The sequence below is a fragment of the Protomyctophum parallelum genome (genome assembly GCF_964188405.1).
Source record: "Protomyctophum parallelum genome assembly, chromosome: 13".
NCBI classification, from domain to species: Eukaryota; Metazoa; Chordata; class Actinopteri; order Myctophiformes; family Myctophidae; genus Protomyctophum; species Protomyctophum parallelum.
The window spans coordinates 46,839,503-46,858,017 of record NC_139708.1 but is presented as its reverse complement, the minus strand read 5'-3'; the positions used below and the strand labels follow the sequence as shown (position 1 = coordinate 46,858,017).

At 44.2% G+C, this 18,515-nt stretch overlaps 2 protein-coding genes across 2 annotated transcripts in view; one reads left to right on the top strand and one right to left on the bottom strand.

Moving 5' to 3' along the window:
* The window catches only part of LOC310869848 (histone H1-like), a gene marked incomplete at both ends in the record, with an annotated part of 720,118 nt that overhangs the window by 469,070 nt on the left and 232,533 nt on the right, over positions 1-18,515 (bottom strand). The window lies entirely within an intron of this gene.
* The window catches only part of mei1 (meiotic double-stranded break formation protein 1), a gene marked incomplete at both ends in the record, with an annotated part of 156,419 nt that overhangs the window by 125,674 nt on the left and 12,230 nt on the right, over positions 1-18,515 (top strand). Inside the window, 3 exons of the mRNA XM_083780392.1 lie at positions 3,239-3,314; positions 11,518-11,628; positions 14,159-14,472. Of these exons, the coding sequence (XP_083636518.1) occupies positions 3,239-3,314; positions 11,518-11,628; positions 14,159-14,472 (501 nt within the window). The remainder of the gene's footprint in view (positions 1-3,238; positions 3,315-11,517; positions 11,629-14,158; positions 14,473-18,515) is intronic.

The window sequence follows — 18,515 nt, the reverse complement described above, 5'->3', positions numbered from 1 at the left end:
GGCTATTCGGTGATATATTTTCTGCCTATTCGGGCCGAAACCGAATAGGCCGAAAATGCATTTTAGCCATTTTCTGCCGAATATTTTCTGCGGCCGAATATTCGGTGCATCACAAATTTTCACGATTTTTCAAAGAAAATAGCAGACCTACAAGCTCATAGCGCGCCACTCGGTGGCGCGCTATGAGCTTGTAGATCTGCTTTTTTTCAATAGCTAAATTATAACAATGTTTAAAACACCAAAAGGAGTTCCCGCCCAAAATGGGTTAAAATCAATGTTAATTTAACTCTGAGAGCGTACATGGAATTTGTACACTCTCTGAGTTACAGACCCATAAGGGTCCATTTGGTTTCTATAACTATCATTTAGGTGGGGAGTCACCCCCTGGAACTCCCTCAAGGACCCCTGGGGGTCCCCGGACCCCACTTTTGGACCCGTGACTCTATCTAACTGAATTGAGATTAGATTGTTTTTTTTTGTTGTTTTTTGATGGTGTCAGTTTGAACAATGTCTTCCAGCGTTTGGAAGTCGTTTTGGAAAAAAAAACGTTCTTTTCGGAGAGTTGCATTGCAGACTGAGTAATGAAGGCGAAGGGAGATTCTAATTTAGCCCATTTTGGGTGAGACCCCTTTTGGTGTTAGCATTAAGTTATGAAAAATAGCAGATCTACAAGCTCATAGTGCGCCACCGAGTGGCGCACTACGAGCTTGTAGGTCTGCTATTTTTGCTCTGCTTCGGTATATCTCCATCTATCTCAAACACTACTCCTCCCCCCCCCAGTATTAGGATGTATTAGGATGTTGATATTCATTCATCAGCCAACACTCCCCACTGACAGGCAACTTTGATGAGGCAGTATATTGCTTTGTTTTAAAAAATATAAGGTTTTCTTAACCCATTCTGAACGGACACCCGTTTTGGTGTCAGCATCATGTTATGCTTTAGCTATTTAAAAATAGCAGATCTACAAGCTCATATCGCGCCACCGAGTGGCGCGATACGAGCTTGTAGGTCTGCCATTTTTGAAAAATCGAAGAGCGACTGACATTTTTAGAATCTGATCTCAGGTCAGAATGGGTTCATCAGACCAGTGTGTGTCCGGCGGAAACCTCGTATGAATCTGATCTCAGGTCAGAATGGGTTAAGTTCCTGAAAAATGAACATTTTGTAGTTAGGCGGTTCTGTCCCGACAGCAGAGATGTTGTTGGGCACAGTCATGCTTCCCTGGAAGATAAACCCTACATGTTTCTGTGACCTCCATTACCTATTCTATGCACACAGAAAGGGAAAAAACAGCACCCTCTGCTGTTTTCCCTTTGAATTTGCCCCAATAGAATGTGGATAATAATTATAATAATTAGTCCGGTCTCCGGTCTTCTTATGGCTGAAACCGAATACCGAATATAGGAAACAGTTGGCCGAATACCGAATATCCGAATTATGATTAATATTATATTTTTTCCTACCATTGCTGTCATGGCCGTACCTTAAAGCTACCTGATTTATGGCAAAATAAATGGTTATGGCAAAAAACTTTACTTAAATAATTATCACTATTATGGGTCCATAAAACATTTATTCAGCTCTTTTGAATGCATTAATTGCATACACTATTCTGTGTTATATTTTAGGCCGAAAATGTATTTTTAGCCATTTTCTGCCGAATATTTTCTGCGGACGAATATTCGGTGCATCACTATTTTTTTTAAACCCATTCTGGACGGGAACCCGTTTTTTGTGTTTTAACTAAGCATTATTTAGCTATTGAAAAATAGCAGATCTACAAGCTCATAGGCCTAAGCGCGCCACTCGGTGGCTCCCCGGACCCCACCTTGGGAGCCACTGCCCTAGAGGGCATTCGTTGGGCGCGTTGGAAGCATACTAGGGCCTTTACTGTTCCTAATATATGTTAACGACATGACTTCAGCTTGTGACTGCAACTTGTTCCTGTTCGCAGATGACTCAGCACTGCTGGTCTCGGACAGGAACAAACTGCAGGTTGAAAAGACCCTCAGCTCTGAACTCGGTAGAATCTGCACGTGGCTCGCTGATAACAAACTATCTTTACACCTGGGAAAAACTGAATCCATCCTCTTCGGATCAAATAGTAATCTCAGCAAGGCAGATGGCTTCTTGGTTAGAGTGGGTGACAATATTATCACACGAAAAGATCAAATTACCTACCTAGGTTCCATCCTGGAGGCCAATCTTTCCGGTGATAAAATGGCCACCAACGTAATCAAAAAAGTCAATCAAAGAACAAGATTCCTTTACAGGATCTCCTCACTGGTCAGCAAAAACACCTTGAAGACCTTAACAGGAGCCCTCGTACAAGGTTTCTTTGACTATGCATCCACCTCTTGGTACCACAGCACCTCAAAGGCCCTTAAAACAAGGCTCCAGACCTCCCAAAACAAACTGGTCAGGCTCCTACTTGGCCTCACCCCCCGAACCCACCTCACCCCTGCCCACTTTGACAGGCTGGGATGGCTTAGGGTCGACGACAGAGTACAGCATCTTGCAATGGGTCTGGTCCACAAGATTCGATACACCACCAAGATACCCATGTACCTGTCTAAATACTTCCTTAATGTAAACGAAGTCCACACCCACAACACCAGAGGGAGTGCAACAAACCATGTACAACCCAGATTCGGCACAAACAAGGGACTAAATTATTTTCGCTCCTATGCCACCAAAATGTGGAACGCCCTACCAACAGTCATTAAGACATGTGAATCCCTTGACTCCTTCAAAACCGCTCTCAAAGGGCACCTACAGATGGCTGCAATTCGAAACTGGCCTCTGTAAAATCTGAATCCCCCACCCCCCCCATTTCCCCTCACTGTATAATGTATCTTTTCCCTCATATGATGAATTACTGTTCTGTTCTTTAGCTACATAGAAATGTCTATTTGTATGTCTCTAAATGTTTGTATGTCTCTAAATGTTTTGATGAATTGAACAATGTGGACCCTGTTGTAAACAAGTGTAATGCTTAATTGGGTCGTCCACTCACAGTTAACAGTCTTTGTATTGAGTTTGTGCTTAAAATGTACTGTAAATTCTACAAACTGTTAATAAATATTTCAATCAATCAATCAAACCACAAGGGGTGCCACGCACCACAGTTTGGGAACCCCTGATTAAAGTGTCTCTCTCTCTCTCTCTCTCTCTCTCTCTGTCTCTAGTGGTGGCCTCTCTCCCTCTGGTGTTGAGGTTGTTGTGTGTCATTCAGAGCAGTGGGCCTTCCTCCTCCTCCTCCTCCTCTGACAGCGACATGGAAGATACGCTCTTCAAACTGCTCTACCACGGTAAGGTTGTCAGAATGAAGTTCAAAGGTCACGTCAAGAGTTCATGACAATGAACCCCCCACAGGCCCACGCACGCACGCGTGCACGCACACACATGTCATGCACACATGTAAAACTGACAGTTACACAAATACGCTCTCTCTCTCTCTCTCTCTCTCTCTCTCTCTCTCTCAGTATTCTCTCCCCATTCCTCTGTTTTCACTCTCTCCTTTTCCTCACCTTCCCTTCTTCTGTCTTCTCCTCCCTTCCTAAAGGTCAATTAATGCCCTGTCTCTGTCTCTGTCTCTGTCTCTGTCTCTGTCTCTGTCTCTCTCTCTCTCTCTCTCTCTCTCTCTCTCTCTCTCTCTCTTTCTCTCTGTCTCTGTCTCTGTCTCTGTCTCTGTCTCTGTCTCTGTCTCTGTCTCTGTCTCTCTCTCTCTCTCTCTCTCTCTCTCTCTCTCTCTCTCTCTCTCTCTCTCTCTCTCTCTCTCCATCCTCATCAGAGTGACTCAGCGCTAACGATGAAAGTGCTATCGCAGTGTGATTATGCCTCACTTAATATCACTTAATAATATCACTTAATATGACAAAGATAGAACGGTACCATGCATACAGTACATTTACAATACTAGATTAGTACATAACGGTACCGTGTTATTGCAGAGTGGTTGATGCAGAACAATATTCTTTTCATTCATTTGACTTTATTGTTTCCACCAGGCCGAAGGCATGGGGAGAGAGTATGTTTTGCACTTCGTGTCCGTCCGTCCATCCGTCCGTTATCAGCTAATCTCCGGCCCTGTTAAACTGGTCGATGCCAAATTTTGCACACGCTCTCCCTAGATGCCAACGATGAACCTTTTTTTTCTTCTCCAGAGCAGCCTGTTATAGCGCCACCAGGAGGCCGACTTTTGAAAAACACATGTTCCTGCAAATCGTTACACACTATCTCTATAGTCATGTCATGTTCAAGCCGGATCTGTCCGCTATTTCATATTCCCTCCTAATTGGCTAACATTGGCTTTCAAAGTTGGCAGGATCATGAACACAGCGTGCAAATTACGTGAAATCTTTCACCATTTCATATGTTTTTTGGGAATGTTTTTTGAAAATGTTTTGAAACAATACAATGTAGGAAACCAAAAATGCAGCGACCCATAAAAATATGTCCGCGAGCGACCCCCACAAGTGAGGTCCCGCTCCCCTGTTTGGGAACCAGTGCTCTAGTCCAGGGGTAGGCAACCTTTGGCACTGGTGCCAACCTTGGCACAAAGGAGGGTGATCACTGGCACACTGGCATAAAGAAAACCAATTACCGGTAAATAAACAATTAAAAAAATGTAGTCAAATAAATGAATTCACTCATATTTGTATGTAAATTACATCCTGCACATCATTCTACATTCATTAAAACTCTAAACTCTGACTGGGGGAGGGAGATATAGGAGGGCTATGCTCTGAGTCTAATGATCATTATAACAATGTGAAAATATTTAACAAGGGAAAAGGTTATATTCGTGGACAATCAAAACATGTTGGAATTGTGGTGTGGTGTCATTAAAGTGACACGCTGACTATCCAGAAACTAAAAACATGGCACTTTGTTTCAAAAAGGTTGCAGACCCCTGCTCTAGTCCATTCTGACCTGAGATCAGATTAAAAAAATGTCTTCTACATCTTGACAGTTTTCTGAAAAAGCTATGTTTCTATGTCAGTGGTTCTTCGATTTTTCAAAAATAGCAGACCTACAAGCTCGTAGCGCGACACTCGGTGGCGCGCTATGAGCTTGTAGATCTGCTATTTCTCAATAGCTAAAGCATGACATGATGCTAACACAAAGTCCTGCAAGCAATGGAACGACTGCCTGTTTGTGAGAGTGTGATACATAATATTGCGGTCCTGATGGAGTCTGTGTGAGAGAGTGATACATTACAGTCCTGATGGATGGAGTGACTTCTCTTTGTGAGAGTGTGATACATGTTACAGTCCTGACGGAGTGACTTCTCTTTGTGAGAGAGTGATACATGTTACAGTCCTGACGGAGTGACTTCTCTTTGTGAGAGAGTGATACATGTTACAGTCCTGACGGAGTGACTTCTCTTTGTGAGAGTGTGATACATGTTTCAGTCCTGACGGAGTGACTTCTCTTTGTGAGAGTGTGATACATGTTACAGTCCTGACGGAGTGACTTCTCTTTGTGAGAGAGTGATACATATTACAGTCCTGATGGAGTGTCTTCTCTTTGTGAGAGTGTGATACATATTACAGTCCTGATGGAGTGTGTGTGTGTGTGTGTGAGAGTGTACGCGCACACACACACACACACACACACGCGCGCACGCACACGCACAGGCCCGTTTGCTACAGTAAAGACAGACATAAAACACGCCTGCATTTTCAGTTGTGACAGTATAAGAAACAGACACGCGCGTATGCAAAAACACATCCTCATAAATCAGACAGGACATGAAAATCACTCACACACACACACACACACACACACGCACACACACACACACTCACACAGTAATGTTCCTGGCTTATTGCGGTCTCGTTACTTTCCCAGTGCCTCATCCATTAACATTTTGGCTGGCGGAGCACATTAATTCAGTCATTACTATTACACAACGTGGCAGGCTAGCATAGATACTCTTACATTACAGTCCGTTGCATTATTACATCTGAAGGTCTTTTCTTGAAAATAAATAAATAAATAACTGAAACAGTTATAAGACTGCTGCAGAATCAGACAATAATATGATGTTAAAGAAGTGCAGTGCATTAGATTCTGTGCGTGCGTGTTGTGCGTGCGTGTGTGTGTGTGTGTGTGTGTGCATTCGAGCCTGAAATATATCACAGATTATATCACAGATTGTATTCATACCTGCATTATGCACTGTGAGAGTCTATCCCCCCCCCCCCATCTGAAAATATGTTTTTCCAGGGACCCCCCCAGAAGCAAAGATTTGAGTTAAGAAACGAAACGTTTGCTGTGAAAGCATTCAAGGATTTTGCACATGTTTTCATGATTTCTTGAAAAATAGCAGAACTACAAGCTCATTCGAGCCTGAAATATATCAAAGACATAGGAGGCCTTAAGTATGTTTCACCAGTTTCAATTGAAACGGGCCTCCACCCTCAGGGGGGCCTCAACAAAATAATGATGTCATAGGTATATGGGGGCCTCATATTTGGTCTTGAAACGGGCCTCCAGATTCCTAAGGCCGCCCCTGAGAACACACAAACACACCAAGCTGGCCATAGGGGGCGCTAGCTCCCCTCAAAGAGCCAGAATGCAAAATGCTTGTCATTCAGCCTCACTTTGAGTTGCTCAGTGGACTGTCTCTCACACAGCGATATGGAGAAAAATATCACACCCACGTGACGTGAGCGGCACTGTTATCACCATACATCACATTCCGTGCTCAGCCAGTCAGCTTGAGCACATTCCGTGCACGTGCGCACGCACGCACACACAAACACACACACACACAGCCTCAAAATACAACACAGCTCAGTGTTAGGGAACGCTGTAGCAATTTACAATTTAGGCATTTAGCAGACGCTCTTAATCCAGAGTGACTTACATTAAGCAAGAACAAAAAAGCATGGGAATGCATCACATAAAAAGCATTTATCATGAAACATGCGTAAGCTAAGAACTAAGGATGCACCGAAAATTCGGCCACCGAAAATATTCGGCCGAAAATATTCGGCCGAAAATGGCAAAAAAAATATTTTCGGCCTATTCGGTTTCGGCTCATAGGCTCAATAGGCCGAAAGATATCACCAAATAGTCAAAACACCGGGTTGGTATAAACACAACACGCGATTGTCTTGAACGTAACCAGAGCGCTCCGCATCTACCCCTCTCTCTCTCCATCTCCCAACTTCAGTCTCCTCTCCCACACACACACACACACACACACACACACACACAGAGCGTCAAGTTGCTCTGTGGCTGCACTCCGCGAAATGCCCAAAACAGGTCCCAAAACATGGTATTTGTGAGCACCGCCACTGTCTATTCTTTTGTCGTATGACCAAAAATGCTCCCCAATGTCTGAATCTGTGAGCTTGCAGGCAGGCTACGACGAACACTAGCAGTAGCTTGCTCGTTAGCTCCTCAAATTTGTTCCACCTGTGATCAGCAGGCATTGAAGTGGGCATAGGGCAAAAAGCAGAATGTCCGTGAACGTTTTGCTTAACAATGATCAGTTGTTCAGTGCTGTTTAACTTTGGCAATATGTGATACTAGAGCCTAGAGAACATGCTAATATGGCTGCTAAATAAGAACGTTTTCCCCTATCAGCTATTGTGTGTGTGTGTGTGTGTGTGTGTGTGTGTGTGTGTGTGTGTGTGTGTGTGTGTGTGTGTGTGTGTGTGTGTGTGTGTGTGTGTGTGCGTGCGTGCGTGCATGTGCGTGCCCACACAGACAGTTCCAGCTAAATTATAGATAGTTAGGAAGTAAACCAAGTGGACCCTAAGGGTCTGTAACAGAGTGCAAACATGGAACCAAATAGACTCTCAAAATTGACATTGATTTTACAATAGAAATAAATAAATAAATAAATTGGGCTCCCAGAGATAGAAATGGAAAGAAAGACAGTCAGCTATACACGGTCAACATTACAGATTACAGTATCAGGAATGTACAAGGAATGGCAATGAAATCAAATTGTATAAAAAAGGGGGTAAAATATAAATTTTGAAGGAGTATTCATTTTTATTGTCTTTATTGTTAGTTACAACATGCCTACAATAACTTGAAGCATTTTTTTAAGGTAATTGCAAAAAGGTGCCATAATCCGAATAATCGATTAATCGTTTAAATAATCGCCCAATGAATCGATTATGAAAATCCATAATCATGTCTTTTGCCATAATCAGGTAGCTTTACAACGAAGATGTATTCGGCTATTCGGTATTCGGTTTTCGGCCAACTGTTTCCTATATTCGGTATTCGGTTTCGGCCAAGAATTTCCCTTTCGGTGCATCCCTACTAAGAACGTAACAGTGGACTATCTATATAATGAAACTATATTGTAAACTATACATATATACTATACTATGCTATACGTGTGGAAGACCCATAGATCCATAGACCCCAAGGTAGCCGTAATTAAGTAATAAATATAGTAATAGAGTTCAAAGCGTGCAGATGAAGAACAGCTGCACTAATTGGCGTCGTTAAGGCATGCATGGCAACAGTTTGTGTCTCGTGTGATTTCACACCAGAAGATATAAGATGATGCACCGTATTGAGAATGACTGTAGACGTCGAGAGAGAGAAGAGACAGACAGACAGACAGACAGACAGAGTGATGTTGTCTTGGACCGTTTCCAAAGCAGTAGGACCAAAGCGAACCCATCATGTTGCTGTAGCAGTGAGGAACAAACTGTATTCCTTTGGAGGATACGATTATGGAAGGACCATCAACAACAGACAGATGGATGTCCATGTCTTCAACACAGTGTCTTTATGCTGGAAGAAGTTCCCTTCAGTGGAACCAGGAAGAGCAGACGGTCACCTTGAGGTTTCATCCATGCGCTGGGGCCACACAGCTGTGTTGGTTGAAGATACAGTCTACATCTGGGGAGGGGAGCCTTACTGCAATGTGCTTTATGCATTTGATGTTGACTCCCACAGATGGTTTCAACCCAGGGTTTCTGGGACTGTTCCAGAGGAGAGGAGCTTCCACTCAGCCTGTGTGTTGGAGAAGGCCATCTTTATCCATGGAGGATACACCAATCTGACTGGTACTAATGACATGTACAAGTTGGACACCAGCACAATGGTCTGGTCTTTAATTAACACCAGAGGAACTCCACCTCCTGCTTCAAACTGTCACTCTGCTACCATCATTGGTACCAAGATGTTTGTATTCGGGGGCTGGAGGGGGCGGGTCAACAACAGCATCAGAGTGTTTGACACAGAGACAAACGCCTGGCTGGACACACCTTCTGCACAACTTCTACCAGAAGGACGCTGTTTTCATTCAGCATTGACCTACAATGGAGAGCTGTACATATTTGGTGGCTGGAACGGTAACCAGTTTTTCAATGATGTGTGGAAATTCAGTCCAGAGACCTTCTCCTGGAAGAAGGTTGAGCCCAAGGGGAAAGGACCATGTCCAATGCGTGGTATGTGCTGTTGCATTGTGGGAGATCGTATCATCCTCTTTGGAGGAGACAAAGGAGATCACACTATCTCTGATGAGCTGTTCATCTTAGACTTGAGTGCTTGTCTTAAGACGTTATGCAAGCTAGAAGTTATTCAGTACGCTCTGGACCAATCAGAACTCCCACACAACATCAGGTGGGAACTGGCAGCCGTGGCAACCAACGACAACAACAACAACAACCGAGACCACATTCCAGACGAAGGAACAGCAGAAAGATCACGGTGGAACACTCTTTATTGTACATTTATTTACAATCCTGAAAGGACTTGGTCCTTTCTTGTTATTGCTTGTTTTTTTTTCCTTCTCCTTCTGCCAAAAATATTATAATCGCGAAACTCGGCCTACAGAAAAAACAAAACTCTTAAGGGCGACTGTGGCTCAAGAGGTAGAGCAGGTCGTCCAATGATCCATGGGTCGGCCGTTTCGAATCCCGGCTCCTCCTGTCTACGTGTCGAAGTGTCCTTGGGCAAGACACTGAACCCCAAATTGGTTGGTACCTTGTATGGCTTCCGCCGCAATCGGTGTATGAATGTGTGTGTGAATGGGTGAATGTAATGCACAATTACACAGCAAGCTAAAAGGAATCAACACACATCAGCGCTGGAAGGGGGGTGCGGAGGGTGCTCCAGCACCCCCTGCTGGTGGAGAGGAGAATTTTTTTGACATGTCTATCAGAGCGTGCTGAATGCAGAATGCACAGTAGTGAGTTGACAGATAGACACAACATGACGAGACAGCAAAAACGTATTGTAGTTTTACTTTCACCTGCACCAGGTTTAAAGAAACCTAACCCAAACAACAACACAATAAGAGTCACATACTGTTATTATGATTAACTCGGTTAACTAGGTCCTAAATAAGTCATTATTAGGCCAATTATACCCGAATAAGACCCACAATTTCTCACGGCCTCTACGCTCGGCCGTAATTTCCCTCCCACCCTTCAGCCCCCCCTGGTATAAATACCTTCCAGCGCCCCTGTCAACACACCAGCACGCCAGAGACCAGAATACTTCAAACCCAAACAAATAGTTAAAAATAGAACTACAAAATGCACGTTGGAGATTAAACAACAGATAACAGCCAGCACCATATGTCGGAGAAACGAGTAAAACAATAGCTGCAAGGCTGAGACAACACAAATACAATATTAACAATGCAAAAAAGACAACTAAAAGGATTGTTCAACATTAAATGGCACATTAGCTCTAAAAGTATACCTGGACAACACAATACCAACTGGACAGTAGGACAAAGACGTTTTAATGAAAAACAGTGGATCAAGAACCTCAACACGGATTTTCCTGGAGGTTTAAACATGCCAAAATATTAGACAAGTTGTTTTGATTTTGTACCAAAACTCCACAGCCATATACATGCTAAACACAGCCAACAATCAATGGAAATCAATATAGGGGACAAATTAGCACATTCCACACCAAGCTAACCTGGGACACGAAGCAAGAGTGTACAGTCCACTGAAGTCCCCTCAGTCAACCCCCGCCACTCTTGGCCCTCTCTCTCTCTCTCTCTCGCTCACTCACTGCCTTGCTCTCTCCCACAATGTTAATGTTAGTAAAGTTACACCTATTTTATGTGAATAACATGGTAAAATGTGCAGCATTGGGAGGTAAAGGGGAGACACTTTATTGTGAAGGGACGACAGGATGAGGAAAGGTGGTGTTGTTGCTAATTGTCAAGAGTAATGGCTGCGTGTGATATTGAACAGTCAAACTATTTGTATCAATATATGGCTGTATCAAAAAAATAATGATGTCATAGGTATATGGGGGCCTCATATTTGGTCTTGAAACGGGCCTCCAGATTCCTAAGGCCGCCCCTGATCACAGATTATTCATGTATTCATACCTGTATTATATGCACTGTGAGAGTCTATTAATGCAGTGTGTGAGAGTCTAACGTGCGTTGTGTGTGTGTGTGTGTGTGTGTGTGTGTGTTGTGTGTGTGTGTGTGTGTGTGTGTGTGTGTGTGTGTGTGTGTGTGTGTGTGTGTGTGTGTGCGTGCGTTGTGTGTGTCAGTGAGTAACCTGGCCGGTAGGCTGAAGCTCAGCGACAGTGACAGCCTGGTTCCCGCCCTCAGCTACCTGTACTGTAGTCTCACACTGTCTGCTGAACACTGCTCTGACAGAGGTACTGTCTGTCTGTCTGTCTGTCTGTCTGTCTGTCTGTCTGTCTGTCTGTCTGTCTGTCTGTCTGTCTGTCTGTCTGTCTGTCTGTCTGTCTGTCTGTCTGTCTGTCTGTCTCTGTCTCTGTCTCTGTCTCTGTCTCTCTCTCTCTCTCTCTCTCTCTCTCTCTCTCTCTCTCTCTCTCTCTCTCTCTCTCTCTCTCTCTCTCTCTCTCTCTCTCTCTCTCTCTTTCTCACAGTCTCTCCTTGACCTCTCTCTCTTCTCTCTCTCACAGTCTCTCCTTGATCTCTCTCTCTCTCTCTCTCTCTCTCTCTCTCTCTCTCTCTCACACAGTCTCTCCTTGACCTCTCTCTCTCTCTCTCTCTCTCTCTCTCCTTGACCTCTCTCTCTCTCTTCTCTCTCTCTCCTCCTTGACCTCTCGCACTATTCCTCTTAATCTCCCTATAATCTCGCGACGCATTGTGAGCTTGTAGATTTTTTTGTAATACATTTCAATAAATGGAACATTCTGCACAATGAGTACTGTCAGTACTGTCAATAGTACTGTCAGTACTGTCAGTACTGTCAGTACTTGTCCGACCACCTAGTGGTGGCCTAGTGCGGCGCAGGCCCCCAATGCCGGAAAACCGGAAACCGCTGAGTCAGGAAGTAAAAATGTCCCGCTATTTAATTAAACTATTTAATCCACCCAAAACATACTTTTGGTAAAAGAAATACTGTCGTTTAGGTAAATCAGAGACAATCCAAGCTTGTTGTGAGTTAAGCATAGCCTACACATTTTCATACCAATACATTTTTTGATTTCAACTCAAGTAAGTTTTTTGAATTCCGGGACCTTTCCTCGTAACGGAGTAGTTACGAGGAAAGTGTTGATACTTTTACTGAAGTAAAACATTTGATTACTTTCTCCACCACCGGGCCAAATACTACCTGTGCCAAAACGAACACACCAGTGTTGAGTTTGTCCACTAATACTTTGAGTATGTTTTGTCGACTACTTTTTTTTCACTGCCGAAATCTAGACTAAAATATTAGGAAGGCTTAAAGTGAAACTTCTATGCCAGTGCTGACATAATGAAGTGACACTATTACACTTCTATGCCAGTGCTGACATAATGAAGTGACACTATTAAATTAAACTCCTATGCCAGTGCTGACATAATTAAGTGATACTATTAAACTTCTATGCCAGTGCTGACATAATTAAATGATACTATTAAACTTCTATGCCAGTGCTGACATAATTAAATGATACTATTAAACTTCTATGCCAGTGCTGACATAATGAAGTGACACTATTACACTTCTATGCCAGTGCTGACATAATGAAGTGACACTATTACACTTCTATGCCAGTGCTGACATAATGAAGTGACACTATTACACTTCTATGCCAGTGCTGACATAATGAAGTGACACTAACTTCTATGCCAGTGCTGACATAATGAAGTGACACTAACTTCTATGCCAGTGCTGACATAATGAAGTGACACTATTAACCCATTCTGACCTGAGATCAGATTCTAAAAATGTCTATTACATCCTGACATTTTCATTATTAACCCATTCTGACCTGAGATCAGATTCTAAAAGTGTATTCGATCTTTCAAAAATAGCAGACCTACAAGCTCGTATCGCGCCACTCGGTGGCGCGATATGAGCTTGTAGATCTGCTATTTTTCAATAGCTAAAGCATAACATGATGCCAACACCAAAATGGGTGCCCGGTCAGAATGGGTTAAACTTCTATGCCAGTGCTGACATAATGAAGTGACACTAACTTCTATGCCAGTGCTGACATAATGAAGTGACACTATTCCGGTAGTGTCAGCCCTTCGGTCGCCCCGCCGCCTTACGGCGTCTTACTGCATGGTACAATATAAATTGGGGGTCCCAGAGATATATAGGAACGATATGCCAGGAGGGGGTCCCTGTCATATCGTTTCAAATGAGGGGTCCGTGGGGATAGTCAGTGTCAATTTGGGGGTCCTTGATGTGAGAAAGGTTTGGGAACCACTGTTGTTATATCACTCAGACATGTCTCCTCCAGCTGGTTCCTCATCAAAACAAACACACATCAAAGGCCTCCCCCAATCCCAAAAGTAGGGGAAAAAAATAAATGGAAGAAAACTAAAAGGGAAGAAATAAGTGAAGGAGAAACCAGTGCATCCTTTTCAAGTCTGAAAGGATGCAGAGGTGTGTGTGTGTGTGTGTGTGTGTGTGTGTGTGTGTGTGTGTGTGTGTGTGTGTGTGTGTGTGTGTGTGTGTGTGTGTGTGTGTGTGTGTGTGTGTGTGTGTGTGTGTGTGTGTGTGTGCACGCGTGCGTGAACATGGCTCATGTGCACTGCAGGGTGTGTGTGTGTTTGTGTGTGTAGTGCATTACGTGCATGTCATGGGTAGTTGCCCATGTCGCCTCAGCACGTGATTATTAGGCAGATCCAGCACACACGCACGGACGCACGCACGCACACACACACACACACGCGCACACACGCAGCGTCCTGTCAGTGCAGTGATGACATGGTTCTCTCCAGCTGTCTCCATGCTGCTCTCCAACACTGGACTGATGGACCTCCTGGAGACGCTGCTCTCCTCCTCCGCCCCCGCTCCACCCTCGGACCCCGCTCCACCCCTCCCTCCTCCTCCACCCTCTGCCTCCGCTCCACCCCTCCCACCCCTCCCTCCTCCTCCACCCTCTGCCTCCGCTCCACCCCTCCCTCCTCCTCCACCCTCTGCCTCCGCTCCACCCCTCCCCCCCCTCCATCCTCCTCCACCCTCTGGCCTGCTGTGCTGCGCGCGTCTCCTCCTGTCCTCCCTGGTTACTCTGCAGCACCGTCACTCTGCCCAGGTACGCGCACGCACACACGCGCTGGCACTTTACCCCATTGAGACCTGCAGGGCAGATTCTACAAAATGTCTTGTAAATCAAGACCTAGACTTAGACTTATAGCATGTTATGTAGACAGCACTATAATTGTATTGTATATAGTCATAGCACGCCATAGTACATATGTATAGCATAGTAGTGAATATGTATAGTTTATTATGTATAGTGTATGTATAGTTTCATCATATAGATATTCCACTGTTACCTTCTTAGCTTACGCATGTTTCATGATAAATGCTTTTATGTGATGTATTCCCATGCTTTTGTTCTTGCCTAAATGTAAGTCGCTCTGGATTAAGAGCGTCTGCTAAATGCCTAAATTGTAAATTGTAAATTGTAAGACCGTTTTCGGGGGGAAAAAATCTGTTTCTATCTATCAGTGATTCTAAAAATATTCCATGTCAAGGACCCCAAAAAAGGATATGTAATTGGCCCAAGGAGTGTTTTCATGCTAAACTAATGCTTGGAGAAATCAAGCTATTGAACACCCTTTACGTCTGTGTGTTGTGTCGAACATATTGAACCAAATGGAAAGCAGACAAAACCTCTTAACTCAGTCCTCAAACTGTCTGCTAAAGCAACTAACTCCACCACCTCATCCCCCTCTCATGCAGATAATTGGCTATAAAGTCACAACGCCAACTTTGATGAGGCAGTATTGCTTTGTTTAAAAAAAAATATATAAGGTTTTCTACTTTCTACATTTCCTGAATAATGAACATTTTAACCCGGTCGATGCCAAACTTTCCATACACACTCTCTGGATGCCAACGATGAACCTTTGCCCCAAATTTTCCGGAATGGCCTATAATCACAAAAACACATTTTGTGATATTACTCCTCCAGATTTTGTCCAAAAATCGTGCAAATCGTTACACACTAGTCATGTGTTCAAGACGGATCTGTCCGATATTTCATATTACAGGATTATCCTGTTTTGAACAAAAAGCCTCAAATTATGAACACAGCGTGCAATTTACGTGATATCTTTCACAGACTTTCCTACTAGACTAAGGAATATATCCCACCCTTTTCACATTGGCCTGTTACAGTGCCGCTAGCCTCGATACCCAGGCTTTCATTTCGTCTGCGCGAAAGATGAAAGCCTGGAAAAAGCCGTCTAAAGGTGGGAGTCAACCCTTCCGGGTGGGCGTCGCTCTAAATGATGTGATGTAGCGCTGCACTAGGGGGGAGAGGAGGGGCCGGGGGTGGCGGACAGATCGATGAGATCCAATCAGGGTGCGCGCATTTCTGAGGCGCGACCCGCCCCTCTAGACCAGAAATGTCTCTGCTTAGGTCAGGCTACAGTGCCGCCAACAGGTGGATTTTTTGCAAAACACATTTTTGGAACAAAATGCCTCAAATCATCCAATTTCCATCAACAAATGGCACCCGTTTCAAATTGGCCCATTATAGCGCCACCAGGAGGCCACAACCTGACCTGGCCTAGGTGGAGACCTGTGCCGCCGAGGGGCACTTTTTCTAGTTTGGACACTGTGTTGTTTGACTTTTCAAAAATATGTTTTCCCGTCCCCTCCCCTCCCCTCCCCTCCCCTCCCCTCCCCTCCTTCTGTTCCCAACTGTCTCCATTATTTAAGGTCCAACGGAGCATCAGCATCAGTCTGGACGACACCGTGCATTGTCTGCTCCTCCAGAAGAGGAGCACAGACAGCCTCTCGCTGGGTAAGACTAAACATCTTTCACTTTTTTCTATTTTTTAATTTTTTTTTATCCCACGATTTTGTAACCCATTTTTCACCCCTGTGTCAATCATCTAATGTGATCCTGGGCTCTACACACCCTCCACCAACCTAGTCCCCATATATGGGGGACATGGGGAGAGCAACGGACTTGAACTCATGCTTCCTTCATGCCCGAGTGTCCAAGTTGCTCCTTTACACCTGACAGGGGGGAGTTTCCCTGGTTGGACGTATCGCGTGGAAGGAACACGTTATTCCAACCAGTTCCTTTCCCCTTCCATCAGGCGCCCCGGCTGGCCAGGGGGAGGCAGTTTTAGAGACCAGGATTACTGCATGTTTTTTGTGAGGGTACCTACCCTAGGGGATACGGGGAGAACATGCAAACTCCACACAGAAAGGCCCTTTCGCCAACCCCGCCTTTGGGTATGGGCACTGATGACAACAAAACATGTTTCTGTTTCTGGTGTGTTGAATTTGAAGTCGGTGGGGCGAACGGTTCTCGGGTTACGTGGATTACAACAGTACACACACAGAGACGTGGTGCATTAATAGTTAGACTAGAGCGGTGCCCGTTGGAGCCTCTACAGAGGTGCCCTAGGGGCACTGCTGGCCTACTTGGAACAATGCAAGTTAGAAAATGCATGCATGCCCCACCCAGATATTAGTCTGATATTAGTCCCTTTTTGTCAGGCATGCCCAAATATGGAGTCTAAGCAGATGTCAGAATGATGTCAGAACAGAACAGAACAGAACAGCTCCATATATGGAGTGTCTGTGTCCAGGGCCCGGGCAGAGGCCTCTTTGTGGCGCTTCTGGACCGACCGACTCGACACCGGGCACTGCTCTCCCTGTGGGGGAGTGGAACACGTGTGTCGAATTCGAAGCCAGTAGGGCGAACGGTTCTCGAGTTATGCAGATTACAGTACACTAACACACACAGAGACATTTATAGTTAGAAGCATCCAATTCAATTCAATTCAAAGGGCTTTATTGGCATGAGAAAACATACGTTTACATTGCCAAAGCAGAAAGAACAATACAACAATACAGCAATACAATCAAAACAAAAATTATGTACATTTGAAGGTCAGAATCTTCAATAGATCAAATTCTATCCACTCTAAATACAGGCATCTTTCTGAGCTTCTGCTGAAATCAACTCACTGACTCATCACAACAGACTCATCACAACAGACCAACTGACTGACAGAGGGACTGATGATGAGAAGCATCAATTCTCCAATGAAATCAAGTATTAAGTGATGCAATTTATTACCAGAAGCAAATTAGTTATAAGTATGAAGCGGTTGAATTATGCTGACAACAAGGAGGGTATATAGTTTCTCAACAACAGCTGGGTAACTTTTCATAAATCATCAGTTAAAAAATTAGATCTTTAATTAATTGTTTCTTGTACTTTACTTTTTTACAAATAATTAAGAAGACGGTGAGAAAAATTGAACAAAATCTGCCTGTGTGCTGTACCCTGCAGAGCTGTTCTCTCTCTTAAAGGGCCACTTCACCCCTTTTTGCAACCAGATCTTATTTTGATCTTGAACGATGTTTGGGAGACAATTAAGAAACACTTTCCTGGGGTATTTACGTGGGTAATATGTGTTTTTAGATATTTTAGTATGTCAAAGTGTCCATGGGCTCCATGATGTCATGGACACTGGGCTCACTTCCTTCCTGGACCACAGTTCCCATAATGCTTTGGTGCACTGTTCCTCCTTGTGGATAGGGGGGAGGGCTGTCTTACTGAGACAACATGACTACAATCCCCATAATGCTTTGGTGCACTGCTCCTCCTTTTGGATAGGGGGGAGGGCTGTCTTACTGAGACAACATGACTACAATCCCCATAATGCTTTGGTCCACTGCTCCTCCTTGTGGTTAGGCCTAAAAAAAAAAAACTTTGGTTTCCGGTTGCCGACCGACTCTATTAAATATGCGCGACTCATATTATTTTATTGGCATTTGGTGAAAAAAAACAAAAAAAAAACAGAATACGACCGAGTCAAGACCAAAAAGGTCTTTGATCATTAAAATTCTCTTTGATGAGACCATCGGGACACGCGACCTCATCCTACGTTATAAAAAATTAAATCCACGTAGGAATAGTTGTAGAACCACTATCGTTTGTAACAACACTGTCAACACAGCGCGCTGTGCGCCGCCATGTTGCTCAGCTCTGACCGGGGAGCGGAGCGCAGCCTCTAGACTAGAGCCGTTTAGAGACAGAGAGTGACGACAATGGACTGATCAATGACGCATGCAGCCCCACGAATAAGCAGTGAACGGAGA